Source organism: Nipponia nippon, unplaced genomic scaffold (assembly GCF_047370975.1).
Source record: "Nipponia nippon isolate SJK-2023a ecotype South Korea unplaced genomic scaffold, ASM4737097v1 scaffold_3, whole genome shotgun sequence".
NCBI lineage: Eukaryota > Metazoa > Chordata > Aves > Pelecaniformes > Threskiornithidae > Nipponia > Nipponia nippon.
The window spans coordinates 98,184,275-98,202,459 of NW_028262347.1; the positions used below are offsets into that span (position 1 = coordinate 98,184,275).

Genomic DNA, 18,185 nt, shown 5'->3' on the forward strand with positions numbered 1-18,185 from the left:
GGCATGAGAAGGCACAGCTTTGTTAATGTGATGCAGGCTCCGCCATTGGCTTCACTGCTCCAGGGTCTCCTGGTCGTAATGTGTTATACTACAACTAGCAGAAGCAAGCGAATGAAAAATAAATAAAAAGAAACCTGAAAAAGTTCTGTATAAATGACTGTGTTGCATAATGTAATATGAAAGCAGAATGTTCCTGTTTCAACAAAAAAGAACATCTGCAGACAAAATGACCAGTTCTGCTCTGGCGGTGACAGTAACAACCACTACAGAGTTTGTTGGAGAGGGAGAGGACGTCTGTCTAGCTGGTTTGGTGGGCAGGCGAGGTCAGTGTGGAGGCTTGGCACTGGGGTGTGTGTGACGGGCTGTTGGGCGAAAGGCCGTGCCTCTGAAACCTGCATTTTACAGATGGAGTCGGTCAGTCACACCCCTAGCAGGCAAGCATTATCTAGATAATTGGATTAATCTGCTAGTAAATGCATAGGGTAGAAATGATTGAACTTTTGTGGCAATTTTGCTAGCCATTCAGCTTTTCCCATGAATGGATATAAGCATATGAGGTTCCTGGCCCCATTAAAAAAAAACCCCAAAACTACAAATAGAAATGCTATGCAGTTGCTGCTATAATATACACACAGAGAGCAGGTACGCAGCTGGCGATATAATATACACATAGAAAGTAGGTTCATGTTCTCAGGACTTTTTTTTTTCCCCCCCCTTTTCTGCTGCTGTTTAATCCATATTTAATAACCCAGAAGCTGGAAACTGGCAACAGTAACTTGCTCTCCTTACCAAGCAGCTAAACTCTGGATGCTACAGGATATAGAGCGCATCCCCTTGGTCCAAATCGGTGTAGCCATCACCGGACGTTCTGAGCTTTCTGTTGGAGCATGAGATACATGGTTGAGCCCTGTAAGTAAGGCATACTTATGTCTTCTATATGAATATATATGTGTGCGTATGTGTGTGAGCGAGACAGACAGACAAACCCAGACAGATGGAGGGGTGTGGGGGGAGAGAGAGAGAGCAAGAACATGATGGAGTGTGCATACACTATACATGTTTACAGTAAAACCAGTTAATCTGAAAATTTCCTGGTGCGGTTGGCAGCAGCAGGAAAGCCAGAACTCCTCAGTAAGGTAATGAGAAACCACCCCTTGCCCTCCCTAAACCATGCTGGCAAACTCCCCGCTGGCTTCCCAGCAAGTTGGGCAATATGTGCATCCCCCCCATCTGATGCTAATGCCTTATCACAGCACTGCCTCGGATCGAGGCACACTGTAAACAACCAGTGACCCGCAGGCACGCAGCTTCGTGCCTGACTCCAGTGCCTCAGCTCTTGGGATCCACAAGCAACAAGTAACTAATCCCTGATCTGCAGAAAAAAAATGCTGTTCAGCTCCTGCCCGCTCTGGAAAACACTGTTTTTTATAAGTTTAGCAGTGTCTCTTGCAGGTAAGACATTGCCATTCTTGAATATGACTAACAATTATTTCAGTAGTGACTGTCTTAGAGAAATGAAGTATCCTACTTGGGAACTCAGCCCCGGGTGACCACAAACAGGTGATTAGATTGCTATCTGTTTAAAATAAATCAATATTTGCACAGTTTATTCACATTTGAGCCCCGATCGCCTCAGGTATATAAGGTAGCACTAGGACTGCAGACTAGTGGCACAATTCCCATAAACAAGTACTGTTATGCGGTATTTGGGGTTTGTTCATGTGTCGGGAGGGATTACTAACCAGCTATGTACCTGCTTCTGTTTGTCTTTTAGATTTTACTGAAATTGGAGCTTTTGCCAGTCCAGGTGAATGTGAAAGTGCAACTATAGATGATGTGAATGAGAGTCTTGAGGTAAGAGGTTGGCTGCATCGGCCGACCCAGGACCTGCTTTGCGCGCACCTTCGGTCGGTGCTGGGAGGAGCAGGGCCCCGCTGCGTGTGCCTGCGCAGCCGGCTGGGCTGCCTGGGCAAGCACAACCTGCGAACCGCTTGGGCAACACCTGGCTCAAAACAAAAGTACGTGGTGGGGAGGGGAGCGAGATGGAAGAGCAAAAAAAAAGATTACTGTCGTTTGACCTGCCATGTCTTTGGTCCTGCTACTGCTAGTCAAAAAAAAGTCCTCGTAGGTGTATTTTCCAGTTTTGCTTTGCTCCAGATAGATACATAAAGTGGCTTGAACATGAACAGTTATGTCTTTTGTCTTACATGCATAATGTTGTTTTCCATCCCACTTTCAAATATAAAGTGCTAAATATTTTAAATACAAGTAAAGCCAGCCAACTGAAAGCCTATGATGTCTTATGACTTAGTGTCCCTGTCTTCTATGGGCTAGGGAGTGATCAGACAGTGACCTTTGAATATGGTAGAAATGGTAAAGAAATACCAGGGCAGGGCCTGTAAAGACATTTTCCACACACGGCTGAGACATCTGTCCGTAGAACAGCAACACGGAACTAATAGCTGGAGTGGGGCCCACGTGTTAGTACATACTGTCAGCTTCTGCCTGGAGTATCGTTCTCATCACACGGCAGGGGGAAAAGGCTGAGGGCAGCACTTACCGAGGAGGCATTCTCCCAGGCGTTTGAGGTTTTTTCCCCCAAAGATCTGAATTATGTTATTTTCTTTGTATGACTGATGTCCATCACTTTCAACAATGTTTCTGAAAGCTTCAGCCCAAGAAGCAGTTAGCCATTGCTGGCTAGTGCTTCAGCAGCCACCACCGAAAATTGCCCTTGCTCTTTTTCTTGCATTTGTGTAAGTTCAAAGTAATTGGTGTCTGTTATAATGATGGCACGCACTTGTGTTTTGATTGTGGAGTTTACCACAGCTCTGCACTATCCACATATGTGCCTAGGCACACACATATGGACTGAAAGCTATTTATATGGGCACAGAGCAATAGCTGGATAAAAATACAGGAACTTCTTTAGTTACACACATTCACAAATACATATTTTTACACACAGACAGACACACACACACACACACACACAGAGAGAAAGTCTGTGAGATGCCAGCATTCAGAAGATAAGAATAACAAATCAATGTTTTATATAGAAAGAAGATACATACAGTTGTTTATAAAGGCGTCTTTTCAAATATAGGGAAAAAAAAAACCCAACCCATACCAGTCCTCCCTCTTGAACTCAATATAATGGAAAAACCCTACCTAGCCGTTGTTTTCAAAAAAAGTTACCGGAGTTCTTCCAAAAACATTGTGGGGAAATTAGTGTTATTTAAAACTATATAATTTTCAAGATGGTTCTTGTTCTGCATTTAAAAAAAAAAAAGAAAAAATATTTGACCACTTTCATAAATTAATTCCAAGGCCTTTCCTCTTCATCTTAGCCTTTTTCTCCCTTAACTCCATAGAAATATTCAAAATGCTTTCATGAAATGATCGCCAAGGGTGAAAAAGGTGCAATCAATTTCCTTGTCTGGACACTGCAAGAAACACTTGATCTTCTGCGCCCTGTTCAAGAGAAATGTGAGGCCCCTCCTGAACCGATGCTCCTCTTTGCTGGGTGTTGAACAAAGCGGCAGTGGAGAAGCACTAAGAAAATTTTTTTACTTAGTGTCAGAGTCAGCTAAGTGTCTGCGTTTCTTGCGGGGGAAAAAATAAAAGACATCTCAGCAACAAGCCAGAAAGCAAGGGTGCTTAACCACTGCACTGGCAGGCAGCTGGGAAGCATGGCAGCACCAACGCGCGGGGTCCCACGGTCCCTGCAGCCCAGCTGCCGATGCTGAGCAGCAGTGCAGAGTCGCTGAGGCAGCAGGGCCTGCTCTGCCCTCCGGCAAGAGCCTCTTTGGTGTCTGGGAATGGGCACATCAGTCATATTTTTCCAAGAAATATTTGGATAGTTTTGGCCACAATAGTACTGACTGTTGGTGCTATGAATGCAAATGCCACTTTAAGCCAAAGTGTAATTGGGGCTGACAGGGACTTTGCTGTCACAGTGACAAGTGATGAAATGATGGAAAAAGTGGGTGTTGCAAAAAAAAAAAAAAAAAAAAGAAAAAAAGGTTTTAAATGAACACAAATGTTTACTTTGACAGTGTCAGCTAGTGGGGGCAGTTATCATCCATACCCAGATCAGTGAGTATGCCTATGGTTTGCTTGGGAAGGGGGGGGAACTTTTATACTCACTTGCACTCTGATATGTTGTTTTCTTGTGTGTGTTTTTTTTTCTTTTTAATCCACTTGAAAGTTTGCAAGCAGCTGCACCCATGCCCACTCCCAGCAGCCCCTAGAAATGGTGGGCTGGTGTGTGTCACCATTGACAATGCTCAGTACTGCAAACCCATGTGCAACAAGGTACTATTTATGGTTTACTGCTGCTATATTGCTGGATATATTCTATTCTATTAATTTACAAGTGTTTATTTTGTAATGCATAATTTTCCTTGTTGTACTTTTTTTATTTTTCTCCCGTAGGGCAGGGAGAGGTTGTAGTCTTTGTATTGCCCTTCACTGGCTGAACGTTTCTTCATCTTACAGTTACCATGATGTAGCCTAAGACACCGTTTGTTTGTTTTTTCCCCATCTTTGTTTCCCAAGGGTTATGACTTTCAATTCCTCAGAAGAAGTAGGCTGTATGAAGTATGTGGCAATGCCACTGGGTTTTCCTGGACAACGCAGCTTGTTGGGGGAAAGGCACTGGCTGTTTGTAACCGTGAGTATTTCTCAAACACATCTGGTCACAGGGACAAGAGGCTCCATCTGTTTTGTTTAAAAAAAGGAGGAAAGAAAAGTTTCTTTTTTCTTAGCATGTGTGCAATTGTGAGAGCAGACAAATGGCTGAACCAGAAATCGTGTTAGCTTTAAAACTACCATGAAGGCCTGGGCTGGTGAGCATCACTATTTCAGCCAGCCTGGGTTAACAAATACAACATGTATGCAATGTTTATAGGGAGATGCATTTTTTTTTTTTTTTTTACCAGTAACCAGGTATCATCTTAACACAAATCCCTACGTTGCACAAGGGCTGTGTGACCCACTGGACAGAGAGCAGTAGAACATAAAACTTCTGGTTATCTTGCAACAGTACTACTCCCATTGCATCCAGTGAGCAACCTATGACCTGAAGCAGGCTGTCTGACTCTTGTTATTGCCTTAATTTAAAAATAAATATGCGTATACATACACAAAAGGGCCAACCTATCTCTCCTACAGTTAATGGAAAATATTTTACTGTTGGCAGTGCCTTGTTGCTAGACCAGTTGTTTCCCAAGGCCTATCAAAAGCAACCATCTAGGCACTTTTATTCCAAGTTGAAGTCTTTAGTCTGGAAAATGAGAATGCTGGCGCTTGTTTAAAGATCAGGACAAATCTGAGCTAAGTAATTCAGCTGCTTTTTGTTTTGTTGTTGTCATCTTTGATCTTTCCAGCCTCTGAGACGGCCATCAGTGGAGCTAAATCTGCCTATTTCCCCACCAACAGCACCTGTCTGCACACATTAGCCTTCACTGAAACTCAGAGAGAGCAGCTAAACACCTTCCTCAAAGAGCTGGGTGAGCAAGGCATCGATGGCTCCAACCGTGACAAGGAGGCTGATTGCATCATCTGTGGTTACTAGCACCAAAATGCTTGTGCCACAGACCAACCAGCCATCTGCAATTTTACATGTATATTTTGACAACAGAAGCAGAGCAGTGAAATCATTGCTAAGGCATGTAAACATACAGCTTTTATTTAGTCAAAGGACTAGAGATCATAGTCTTAATTTGACCTCGGCTCTTGGGTACAGATATATAGGCTAAACCTAATGATATAGCTCATGGCAGAGGTGTTTCAAAGAAAGAGCACTTTTATGGCTTAAATTTGTCTAGCTGGAATTAAATAAGAATTAGAGTTGTCTAATGGATGCAGTCATTAGTTAAACACAATAATTGTTACCAGAAATCATCTTCTGTCAGGGGTCACCTTTACTGAGAAAGGGTCATACTTTTTGTTGCTTTTGCAGTTGCCAATTAATCACTATTGTTGTTCTGATGACCATTAAAGCAATGCACGTCACAACAGTTACTGGCTGTAGGGGTACAATTCTTTATTCATGTGCCTGCTTGATTGGGGGCTGAATCAGGCTGTACATACAGCTGTTCAAGATGCTATGTTTTGCATGAAGCATTGCAGTTTGCTAGTGGGACAGCTCAAAGGTTTCTCCTGTATTTATTTATCACCTTGAGGACATCCCACAGGAAGACATACTTCAGATATACTTCAATGCACTTTTAGGAGTCAAAAAGTGTCCTGTATGCCTGCTGTAACCAGGCAAAATGTAACATCTTGGTCCAGTACAAAATGTGAGAACTGGGATTGCCCTAATCTAGCAGATATTTGCATCATCTTCTCTGTCAAAAAGATGAAGGAGGTGGTTGTTGAGGGACCTGCATGAGAAGCTCTGTGGTTAGTGTGCCAGGGATCAGCTTCCGTCTCCTCTGCTCAGTCCCTGTGGGGCAAAACCATGGTGGTGCTGGAAAGAAAGTCCTATTGACCTGGTTTGCTTTAACAACAGGTGTGCGATCTGGGGTTGCAAGTGCTCTTCTGCGCTCACACTTCCTCGCACTCCCTGGGCGTATGCAGCACACCCACCTGCGGGGCCTCCCTTAGGCAGAGCCTGTGGTTCCCACAAGCTATGGCTTAGCTTTGGAGGGAAAGTACAAAAGCAAATGAGGTCTGGTTGGTAATAGAGTTGGGACAGGTCATACTTGGGTAGAGCTCTAGGGCTTTGGACTGAGCACAGGGCTGACCAGCTGAGATGTTCTGGTCTCAGCACAGTCTCAGCTACCCACAGCCAGAGTAGCTGCTGGTCCTAGACCAATATTTGCACAGCTTCTGGCTAGTCGTCCTCCCCATTTTTTTCCCCTCTTCATGCTATTTCCAAACTGGGGCAGGTTTGGCTGTTGCCAGAGTTAGCAAAAATTTAGCTGGTCATCTGAATTTGTAACAGCTTTAAACATGAATGAATATCCAAGTGATTTTTTTTTTTTTTTTGTCATTGACTCTTCTCATGAAATATAAAAACTCAGTCCTGCTCTAATCCCCTTCCTTCTGTGAGTTCTCCCTCTTTTACAGGCCCCCTGCATGCCCCCTGCGCACGTGTGTGTACTCTGAAAAACCAAAGCCACAGAGTAAGAAGTGCAAAGAGCAGAAAGCCCAGGCCATTGTCCACCTGGCACTTGGTGCAAGTGAAGACCAAAGACAACACAGCATTGTAGATCCAGTTTATTTGTGGAGCTGTAGCTACAGAACAGACATGCATGTGATTTATTACGCAATCTAAACAAAAAGCTTAGCTACTGCTTGCTTGGTTCTCAGTGGAATCCACGCTTGGGGTTTTGTTTTAATTTTCTTCTGTTGAACAAACACTGAAGCCCTACATCTGAAGGCAGGCTGTTTGTGTTTCCTTTCTCTTTACCTTTTCCCTATTCCTGCAAATCTCTCAGACACAGACAGCGTAGTTACATGCTACACGTTGTCTAATTGACTTTTACCTCATTAATCAGTTAAATGATTCAGATATATAAAATTACACACTATCTTTCAGACCTCAGAATCCAGTCATTACAAGCAAAAAAACCCATCGTCTGCTTTTGGGCCCACAACCAGACAGTCATATGACTATGAGTGTAGCAGACAATTACACCAACAAAGGGCTGAGTTGGCTGCTTTGGCTGCTTATAAACTATGAGGCAGTAACTTAAGTCATTGCGTTGGAGACAAAAGTGCTGTAGTCTTAAAGAAAAGCAATGTTTTTTTCAGTCACTGGTGGGTTTGTTTATTTCTGGCAAACAAATAACCTTTTACCAAATGAAATTATAACGTCTTTGAGTCTTTCATTTCCAGCCAATCCATTATCAGCTAATGCTCAAATAAAATACCTGAAGCACTGAGCAGTTTCCAGCATCATTTTCCTACTGGTGCTAAAAATCATTTTTCTAGTGACTTTCCAAACCAACCAACAAAAGAAAAGAAACCCAGTATTGGATTTCATGCCTAAATCAAACCCATTGCTCTTGTAAACTAACAGAAACTGTTAAATCTGTGCATCAGAAATGCTCCTAATAAGCATCCCATAATGTGGAAGAATTAGGCTAGAAAGCTTTAATTTGATGTAGCATGAATTTGATATTAAGCTGGAGATTGAGTTGTTGTTTTTTGTTTTTTTTTTTTTCATAAACTTGCAGAGAAGCAGTTTTGTTCTATTCCCACCATCCAAATTATTATTTATACATGAGAAAGGGAAGTTGAACCAATAAGCTTATATGACACAGTTAAAAACTTAAGTAAACTTAATCACATTCTTTCCCAAAGTAAATTTGCATAATGTAATTCAGGCAAATAGTTGTTGTATGTTTGCATTAATTTCGAGTTGGTGTCTGGCTGGGCATGTCTGAGCATCAGGCCATCCCTCATGCTCCTGCTCTAGCCCCAGGATGGGGAGGGCTTTGTGTTCTGGCACTTGGGATTTGCAGAGAGAGGAAAGAAATGGAAAACATTTTAGGCCACTAAGTTTTCAGATCAGACAAAAGAAGCGCAAGATGCTTATTTATTGCACCATTCTCTGATGGGTTTTTTTTAGGTTTCACAGTACAACCAGATTAAACCACTACGTCCCCAGAGTACACTGCATGCTTTTGATATGTCCACCTGCATAACTGTCAGTCATCTCAGCTAAAGGCTTTGGTAATATTTACAGTGAAACTATAGAAAGGCAGGCTTTCTTGATATTAGTTAAGGGAATACAATGCTGTATTATGCTTGCTTCTCTTTCAGTTGTCTTTTCAGTCCATTATAATGCAAGAGAAGAAGTCAGTCTAGGAACCAAGCCAACAACAGTAATTACAACATAGCCAAAAAATGGAAGGCAAAGTGCTGAGAACTATAGTACATGAAGACAAAATTATACACATTCTCTTTTCACAGCAACTTAGCAGCAATAGACTGAGAAACACGTCACTTTTGGATGGATCCTAGCCAGTAACGGTGATCCTGAGAGATGTTATCATTCTGAACCATCCTTTAAAGGGGTGGGTGGTGTTACAGCTTGTACCAGGGCTGGCTCACACTGAGCCATGCAGCGAGATCTGTGGCACGTGCTTCATTCTCCAGATCACCACTGCAGCGGGGGGCAGAAACATGAGAAAACTCATTATCAGCACTGCAGCAAAAATGACCAGAAGTATTTCCCACGGGGCCAGGATCGTTTCCACTATGATTTCCTCCATGTCAAGAGTCTGAAGCTGTAAAGCAAAAAATACACTACATTACTTTCTTGCAACTAGGCATTACAACTGTATAGATGTGTTTGTTTGTTTTACCCAGCATAAGGCTGTCAGCCCCTTTCGCCCATTATTTCCTCATCCTGAAGAACAAACCCGTTTTCCCTGGCTGCAGGCCTCAGGAGAGCTCCTGCTCTCTCTCTCTGTCCCCTTGAGAGCCTCTGTGGAACAGCAGCCTGCCTTTCCCTTTTGGCTCAGTTGCAGTCGCTGATGCTGGTGTAAGACACTATATGTCCACCCTGAAACGCTGCTCCTGAGTCTTGGGCAAGCCTACGTCACCTTCTCTTTAAAATTTTGATTTTTAAGGCCCTCCCCTCCCACTTAGAGCATCATTACACAAAATGATTATTACACTGACATGCATCAAAACTAAAGCTGAGAATAAAAGGATACGATGGAAAGAAGGGAGAACTGTAAGTTATCTACCATCAGTATGTATGTTTTATCTTTTTTTTCTCCTATAAAGTAGGCTTTAGAAACTTTTTGCTTGCCAGAGAGTTTCAATGGAGACTCGCTAAAGAATTACGTGCTTTGAGAATGACTACAGATGTATTTTAACGAAACTGTTAAATCTGTGGAAAGCTGATTTCTATTTGAAATGGTTTAATCAAACAAGTACGAGCTTAAGGTGCAGAAGAGGTTTAGCAGCCAGGCAGTGGGGCATAAATGCAGAGCAGAAGCAGAGCTAGTAAGTCGCAAGTCTTTAGTTTTGCAAAACACAAAAAGAAAGAGTAGACCAGTTAGGAAGGAGTTAAATCATGTTGGTTTTGAGACAAGGAGCCAGGACTGTTAACAGGTGTGTCCTAATTAATCAAGGCCTCAATGCAATTCCTTCAGCACAGGAGCCACACACCTGAAAGCCTTAACGAAGCCATAAGGGGGTGAATGTATAAAAGGCGGTGACCAGGACAGAGTAGGGTTTTTTCCCCACCACCTCTTGCTGCTGTGCTCTGGCAGTATGGAGGTTTCCTGAGGCGCTGCAGGCCTGCCTTTGGCCTGGAAACTTGGCCTAGATTTCACCAGAGGAGATCTCAGGTTTGTCTGTTGCTTTTTGGAGGGACTGGTATAATGGGTTTCTGTCACTAAATCCTGACCCTTATGAGAAGGAGAAGACTGAAACAGGCTTGATAGAATATGCTTATTTGGAGAGAGTAGGAGAATATGAGTATATATGGGAAGCTAGTGAGCTGCCAGCAATATTGTACCTGGCTTAACAGTGTTAAAATTGCCCTCAGCTCAGATTTTTTTGCTGTGGGCTGTGAGGAGAAGCAGCAGGTGTCTGGTAAATCCTGGAGGATTTAGGTAATGATGTTTCTTAATGAAGGCTAGCAATCTGTTAGGCAGACTCTAGATAGAGTTTCTCTTAGTGGCCAAATGAACTGGACTCTGCTACTCAGTCAAACTTCGGCTCTCTGGTGCCAACCTTTCTTGTACGTTTACCTTCTCCTCCAGCTATTGAGGTACCAGTTCAGCCTTTCTTAAGGGAGAGATGCACACTTTGATGGTGGAAAAGACATTCTATTGCCAGACTCGGTTGTGCCTGTCCAGGGTTGGTGTCTGCCTGGCAGCAGTGACGAGACCTTTCCAGAAACCTCAGCTCTCGCGAGGTTGTGTCAAGTTTTAAAGGCAGATTAATGTCAAGTCTTGCAAACTGGGAAAAAGCATGGAGGATGTGGGTGAAGGTCCCCCAGCTCAGAGCCTGGAGCGTGCTCATGGCTGCTGCTTCCCTGCCAGTTAAGCCACATACCTGTGGCAGGAGGGTCACTGGTGCTGGAATGCTGCCCACCAGGTTCATTCCTCACAGCCGGCTGTGCTCTGTGTCCGGTGACACCCGAGCTATAAAATAGCTGCTTGGTTTTGCTTGTTTTCCATCTGCTCAGAGCTGCACCTCTGATTGTTGGGGGCTGTGCTCTGGAGGTCATTAGGCCACGTAATATTCTGATCTTTCTTGTGGCACTCTTGGTATTTTTGATTCTTTCTCCTCTGATGGTGGATGAAGGTAAGCGTGAGGCTGTTCACACCAGGGGAGGCAGCTGTGGAAGAAGGGTTGTTTGTGCTCAGGGAGCTGCCTTGTGCTGCTTCATTGCTGCACAAAGCTGCTGCACTGGGAATATCGGAGGTGGGCCTCTTCTCCTCTCATCCCGTTTTCTTTGTCCATCAAGGAATTCTTTTAAATATCTTAATTTCTGACTTGCTTTGTGGTCTCTTGTTCCTGCCTTTCTCTCTGTCAGGCATTTTCTGTTAACCTCTTGCTGTTGCTACTTTTGCTTCCTTCTCCAGCTTTCATTTAAATTCTTGCTGTTTGTTATTTCATTCTCTTCCTCGTTGCTCTCTTTCAGTTTGTTGCAAGCAGTTATTCAGCCATAGTTTGCATGGGAAATCCCCTGTCCCTGTTTTCTGCTCTATTGATCCCTCACCAGCACCTGGCTAAGGGGAAAAAAATCCAGTGAGAGCACCCACTGCTCCCCCAGCAGCCTCATCTGGTGAGGATGAGAGCAGAGCATTGCCCCTTTCCTGGCTGTCAGGGAAGGTCACACCAGTTAACTTCCACGAAACAAACTTCCAGTGATCTTCAGCTGAACTATATACCATGTTGTGTAAGAAATAGAGGTCCTAAGACGCTCTGGATGTTGAGGATGAAGGAAGGCTCTGTTCTCTTCCTCTGCTGTGAGAATAAACCCTATGGTTTGAGGTGAGGAGTGCTTGAGCACACAGACAGTGGAGGCACCACACAGAAGGTGCCCTTCTGCTTTGTCCCTTGGTGAAGAAGAGAGAACATGTCACTGTGCTTGGGTAAGGGATTGCTGTCCTGGCAGTCGTACTGCTGGCAGTGAAACAAAGGTTGGACAAAATAGCCCTATATGGGTCTGCAGGAGGAAGGACTCTCTGGGAGGCATTGCTGGGTGTCTTGTCTGCCTTGGCCCTTCTGAGGAGCTGAAATGCTTTGCAGTCAGAAAATAATGGTGAGGGTGATATTGCAGAAGCAATTGGGAAGTGATAGGGAGGTCTGTGATAGTGTGGAGACAGCTTCCAGGAGTCAAGGCTGTAAAGAGCAGCAGTTCATTTGCCAAGGGCCTTGTTTGCCTATTGGAGCTATTGACTACATTGGATTTAGCTAGAAAAGTTGCTGATGACTACTAAGTCTTCTATAATGTCCCCAAACTATTAATTTGTCCTTTACCTACCTATTATGTGCTTTCCCTGCACTCGTGTTTTAAGGCTTTGGGCTCTTAGCTTGTGAGTGAGTACTGCACAGCCCAGGGGCGCGTATGCAGCTTGCTTTGGTCTTCTGGGGACTGAATACATCAGCAACTCTTCATAACTGTGCCTATATGACAAAAGCGTCATGTCATATGTCACTATTACTATATTACATAATTTTCAGTAAGATACATGATAAATAAGGTACATTCATGACAGTGGAATCCATCCCAAATAGAAATATGTGCACTGACAAGTGAGTCTGCCAAACTGTGGTGCTGTGCAATCAGCAGGTACAGAGGCTGGAGGCCATGACTCAATCACCCTTCTAAATGCTGCTTGCCTGTGTTTCATTCAGCACAGCTGTAAAAGATCTGGGACTGCTGCTCAGTTAATGAGGTGTGTTGCATATTGACAATGTTTGATGTGCACAGGCTGTGTGTGGTTAAATAATCTTTCTAAAGTGCCAGTATCCCTGCCAACTTTCTAAACCTCTAAGGTTTGATTATGGGAGGGTAAGAATGAATCAAAATAGCAGTCAACCAAAACATAGCTCTAGAAATACAAAAGCAGTGGTATTTCTTTCAGAATAAATACACCTGTCACTGGAGCTTTGCAAGTTCTTTATCTCAACAAAAATCCTCATCGGTGAATGCATGAGCGTATAAAATCTGGTCTCTAAACCACAATATTTTGCAGTGAAGGATGCTCTAGATCTATCCCCTAAATTTAAAAACTGGGTAGAAGACTAAAGGCCTCTGCAAGGATTGGAGCTGAAGGCCATAAGTGGAATGCTTCTTTAGAGAAGTATACAATAATAAAGGCATTTTTGGGGAGGAGGAAAAAAAGAGGCCTATTAGAGAAGTGTGAGTTTTGGTTGTACCTTCCATTTCCAGTGTTTCATTTAAAATTTGTCTGAAGCTACACAAATTAAAGATTTTTTTCTGAACTACAGTTGCTAGACCTTTTTGAACAGTAAAGAAGGGGTCATCTTAGCACAGTGGACACAATCCTTTCTTAGAAAAATCACAATTCTATCCTTATACCTTCCACAGAAAAGAAAATTAAACCCTGTTACATAATTCTGGAAATGAAGCTGGTGTGCTTCATTAACTGCATATGTTTAATGCAATTTAAAGTAGGCCTTGTAAAAATGTATGTCTTAGATTGTGGATTGCTTCACTGCTCCCCTTATCTTAGCACACATCCATTTATGAATTGTAATATCTTTAAGATCATATAAGCAGGAAACAAGACTTGCACTATAGTATATTTAGCTGATGTACTTGTCTGCCAGCTTACAGCCTGCTGCAATATAGAAAAGCCAGAAAACGTTTGATTTGAAGCCTTAACTTTTGATTGTTAGGAAAAAGCAAAAACATATAAGACGACAGGGTGATTTACTCCTTGGCATGGGCTGCTCTCTTCCAGTGAGGTGGGTGGGCAGGGTGCAGCTGAGACAGCTGCCTTATGGCTTTTGCCCTGCAAGAAATCTACCCCAATCTTTCCCCACCAGCCAAAACTATTTAAGAGTGCTTGCCTTGCCTCGCCTCCTGCAGGCATTGCTGTATTGTGTGTAATCTCCGATTCTAGCTCTAATGAACCTATGTTAAAAAGTCAGTTATTTTTCTCTTCTAATCTTGCATTTTTTTTTCTCCAAGTTACTCAGGAATATCTTTTGATTTTAGAGAACTAACAGTAGGGAAAACCTTACAAAAACCCAGATGTATTTATCCCCCTATCGCAACTGTTAGGGGGAAGCTATACTTCCTCAATGTATGAGGAGGCCAAATGCTGAAGGTAGCAATACTGTTATGCAAAGAAGGCTGATTTGCAGTCTACAGAAGTAGTGTAAAGCTTTAAGACAGCCTTCTGAAGCTTATAGGGCTCCTAGTAACATGAGAAGGTTCCTGAGCGAGATGCCTGCGGGAGGCGGGGGCCTCCCAGTCTGTTACTTGCTCTCAGTTGTGGTTTCTCTGAAGATGTTTTGCGTGGGGCAGAAAGATGATTCGGTATCTGAATTGGCACCTATTTATATAATTTGTCCTCCTCCAAATTTCAGAATAATTGACTATCATGTAATAATTTTTTTCTCTCTACTTGGAAAGGTCACAAATCTAGTACTGCTGGCTAACCTCTGGGAACAGATAAGTTTTAAAAAAATCCTTTGGGAGCCTGGTAAATTTGTAAGCACGGCCACCAAAAGGCAGAATGGATCAAAGTCTGCAAGGCCTATTTCATATCAGTGAATTGAGTTATAGTTTCTCTTGTTTCTATTAGGATATTCTGATTAATAACTACAGCACTTAACGTCAATCAAAAAGCACCTGAGAGCAAGAGACTCGCTCAGTTGGAAGCAAACAAGAAATGTGAGCAAAGACTGTTTGCCTTTCCTCATCTTCAATTCCAACAGAAAAGCTGCAATTCCTTCGTCTCCCCCAACATAGCATTTCAAGTTCACATCCGTATTTACTTGCTTTTGGAAAGAACTGATTCTGTGTAAATCCTGTGACTCTTAAATGATTTCTGGAGTTGGATGACTTCAGGCAGGTGAGAACCTCAGCGCCTGCCACAGAACAAATTCTCCCCTGGTGAAGTACTCAGTGCTGCTCTTACTGAGTAAAAACCTTGCTGCTAAATATTTGTAAAGCAAGCATAAACGTGCCTCAGGGTGACATTTGCTTATAGGCTTGTGTGTCTGAGTATTTATGGAAGCACATCAAGGAAATTAGACCCTTGACTAATGTCCAAACAGGTGAATTTGGTGTTTACTTTTGTGCTGGGTGGCCTGCTCTAAGATTTTTGTTTCTAGTGTTACTTGGAACTCCTGGCAACAGCATCAGGTTCTACCCCAGATATTCTCTCAGGCAAGAAAATACTGACAAATGTAGATATATGGATCTCAGCAGTATCATTTGCAAAGACCTGGCTGGAAATGCATATTGGAAGGTAGCAAGGCACTGGTGTTTATCATGTATCTTGTCAAGTAATTGCAATTTGTTTAGCCTCTTCCCCATTCCATGTTGGAGGGAGGAGGAGGGAAGAGGAAAAACTATTTCTACATCAAAGAAAATTATTGTGGCTTTAAGAAAGACCAGTCAACCAGGACAAGTTTTCTACAAGAGCTCTAGGCCATTGACTGTAGTATACAGTAATATTTGTGAGAATCAATCCTTCCCTTTTCCTTCTCCATCCCCTAAGGCAGGGTGCCATTCAGTATAAGCTTGGATTTTCATTATTACTGAAATGGACTGAAGCTAGAGCAGACAGTACAAAAGAACTTCTACATAATGGAGTTGCAATTCCACAAAAAAATATGCTAATTAAGTATATCAGATAAAACAGATACATAATATTGAATTTCCAGTATCCTATAAAAACAGGGTTTATAGCTCTTTATGCGTGTTTATTATCTAGATGTGAGAGCTGCCCAGTTAGATACACAGATTGACTCTCAGCTGCTTTAGCACAACTGGCGCTGCAAAACACTTCCCATTTTTGCAGAGGTGTGAACACCTCTTCTCCCAGGCATGTACTTATTTTAATGGAAGAACAAGTCAAAAGGGCTAAACCAGCAACAGCAATGAGCTTGTTGTGCTTCCTGTTCCACTCAGTGATTTAAATCTTTAGCCTTCAAGTGAGGAAAACAAGTGTTACTGTGTACTTGGTCTCTGACATAACTGCCAACTTCCTATTAATATTTAAAGATAGTTACACGTGTCTGGACTAGTTTTCTGAAGGGGTCATCACTGCTGCAATGTCCATAGTGTGGCTTGTAACAGTGCAACTGCAGAAAGGTGAATTCCTATGCCACTTCTGTGACTGTACGTTATAAGCCGAGGTAGTAAACGGTAGGAATGTGAAAAGTTCCGAGACCTGGATTTCTTGCACAGTAATTGACTTGAAATGAGGACGATGATCAAGAGAACTACTACTGCAAGTGTCACTTAAAACTCCTGTAAAAACCAGAAATCAAATTCATGAGTTTAGTACCTTAGAGAAAAGGCTGTATTTCAACTATGTAAAACCTCAGAAAGATCTAATAACACTGCTTTGATCCCTAGAGGGCCAAACCTTTCAAACCAAGAGGGTGTTCTGAAGATGCCCAGAATCATAAAACATTAGAAGAAATATCACTGAATTTCTTTGTATTATAAATGTCTCCTCTACAAGTAACAACTGAATAAAGTGCTAATAAATATTTCAGTATTCATTTTTAAAAGGATTTCAGCCTTTCTAAAGCATGCTGTAGTTTAGTCTGATTACTTCTAAGTAAAACCTGTGTGTGCTTTCTGTGATGCAAATCTAGCTTAAAGAATGTTTAAAAAAAGATGAAGTTTGGGTGCAGAAATCGGATGTGTAAAATTTGGGGGAAGATGTTAAAAAGAAAGGTACGATGAAGACAGAGCATATTTAATAATGCCAAAGTAGTATAGCACACTGCTGGGATTTAACTGCCTTTAGTTGCACTATGTTTTGCCTCACTTCCAAAGTAAGCAGGTGACTACAATGAAAGTTAAAATGCAACAGAAGTTTCTCTGCTGTTATTTATACATAAATCACTTTTTCTGGATATGTAAATTCTGATTTTTGTATTTCATCAATAAGGTAGCTTTATGTGTTATCTTAGAGTTCTGGCATATGTCTGTTGGTTTTCTGACTCGTGAGTGTATTGCAGAGAGGGGTTATATACACCTGTAAGTCAAATAGACTTTTCCTGTCCTGAAATATTTAGACTTTAAACACTTTTGAATAAACTTATACCAGCTGACAGTCTGCTAACTTCAAAAGAAAAATAAAGGATTGCCTTATGCAGTGCACTTGCAGACATAACTCTAAACCATTTAGCAAACTATTTTGATATTAGTGAACTTAAAATAAATTACATGAATAGCAACTCTGTATTTTCCTCTTCATCCCTTCCCGGCTGATAACCTCATAACCAGATTAGAAATAATTTAGCTATCCCTTTATTTTTGCAGAAAGGCCAGCAAGTGGTTGAGTTTGAGTTGAATGTTTGCAGCTTTCTCAACTTGATGACCTGAAATAAGTTCTGGCTTTCTCTAAAGCTTTAGTGGTCCTGCAGTCACTCAGCTCTTTTCTGTCCACTCTTACCTTCTCAGCGTCCTCAAGGTGTCTTGTAAGTCTTGCAGATAAAATCAAGGCGCTTTGTCTGGGCGTCCATCCTCTGCTGTCACGCAGGGAGAGTGTGTGTTAGAGAATGTGGTGCTCAACCTGCCAGACCAACCAGGGAGGGTGAAGGCAGTGTCCCCTCAGCTGTGCAAGGCTCAGGTGAGCGAGGCAGTGTGCACAGGTACTTGTTTGTACAGTGGTGCCTGTATCACCTCCCACTTGGTGTTCTTAAAGTGGCACAATCCTTCCAAAGAAAGGATGAAGCAGTTCTGCTGTGACCACAGTTTGCTCAGGATCTGCAACACAATGGCTGGCTGTTCACACATGCACAATCTGCTTTAAGAGACAGCCACTTGTAGTGAAGAATGATTGCCCTTTTTTTGCCAGGAAACCACTTGGGCTTTCCTTGTAAATCATCTTATTTACTCAGAAGTGAATAATCTGATAATAATAACCAGTCTGAATCTGAGTTATTTAATGAGTAGTACACGTAGCCTTCAGAGCATGAGGGCTGATGCCCTTCAAGGTTCTTGCAGATCCAAGGCGTTCATACACCCAACTCTTACA

General features: G+C 42.4%; 1 protein-coding gene and 1 long non-coding RNA gene across 3 annotated transcripts; one reads left to right on the plus strand and one right to left on the minus strand.

The window, feature by feature from the left end:
* The first annotated feature begins 1,255 nt into the window (after nucleotides 1–1,255).
* Nucleotides 1,256–6,027, plus strand: LOC148054792 (uncharacterized). Of its 2 annotated transcripts, none has more exons than XM_087765804.1 (6): nucleotides 1,256–1,452; nucleotides 1,775–1,854; nucleotides 4,059–4,098; nucleotides 4,211–4,317; nucleotides 4,561–4,675; nucleotides 5,391–6,027. In XM_087765804.1, the coding sequence occupies exons 1-6, from the start codon at nucleotides 1,386–1,388 to the stop codon at nucleotides 5,576–5,578; spliced, it is 597 nt and encodes a 198-aa protein (XP_087621930.1). In that variant the 5' UTR covers nucleotides 1,256–1,385; the 3' UTR covers nucleotides 5,579–6,027. The 2 variants fall into 2 exon arrangements, with proteins under 2 accessions (XP_087621930.1, XP_087621929.1); XM_087765803.1 differs by lacking the exon at nucleotides 4,059–4,098 and adding an exon at nucleotides 3,375–3,489 and having other exon boundaries at nucleotides 1,257–1,452.
* Nucleotides 6,028–7,212: 1,185 nt separating this feature from the next.
* On the minus strand, nucleotides 7,213–17,976 carry LOC148054793 (uncharacterized). Its single transcript, XR_015706279.1, has 2 exons — nucleotides 17,601–17,976; nucleotides 7,213–9,245 (listed from the first exon to the last, which is right to left on the minus strand). It is a non-coding gene; the product is annotated as an uncharacterized LOC148054793 (long non-coding RNA).
* Between the last annotated feature and the right edge of the window lie 209 nt (nucleotides 17,977–18,185).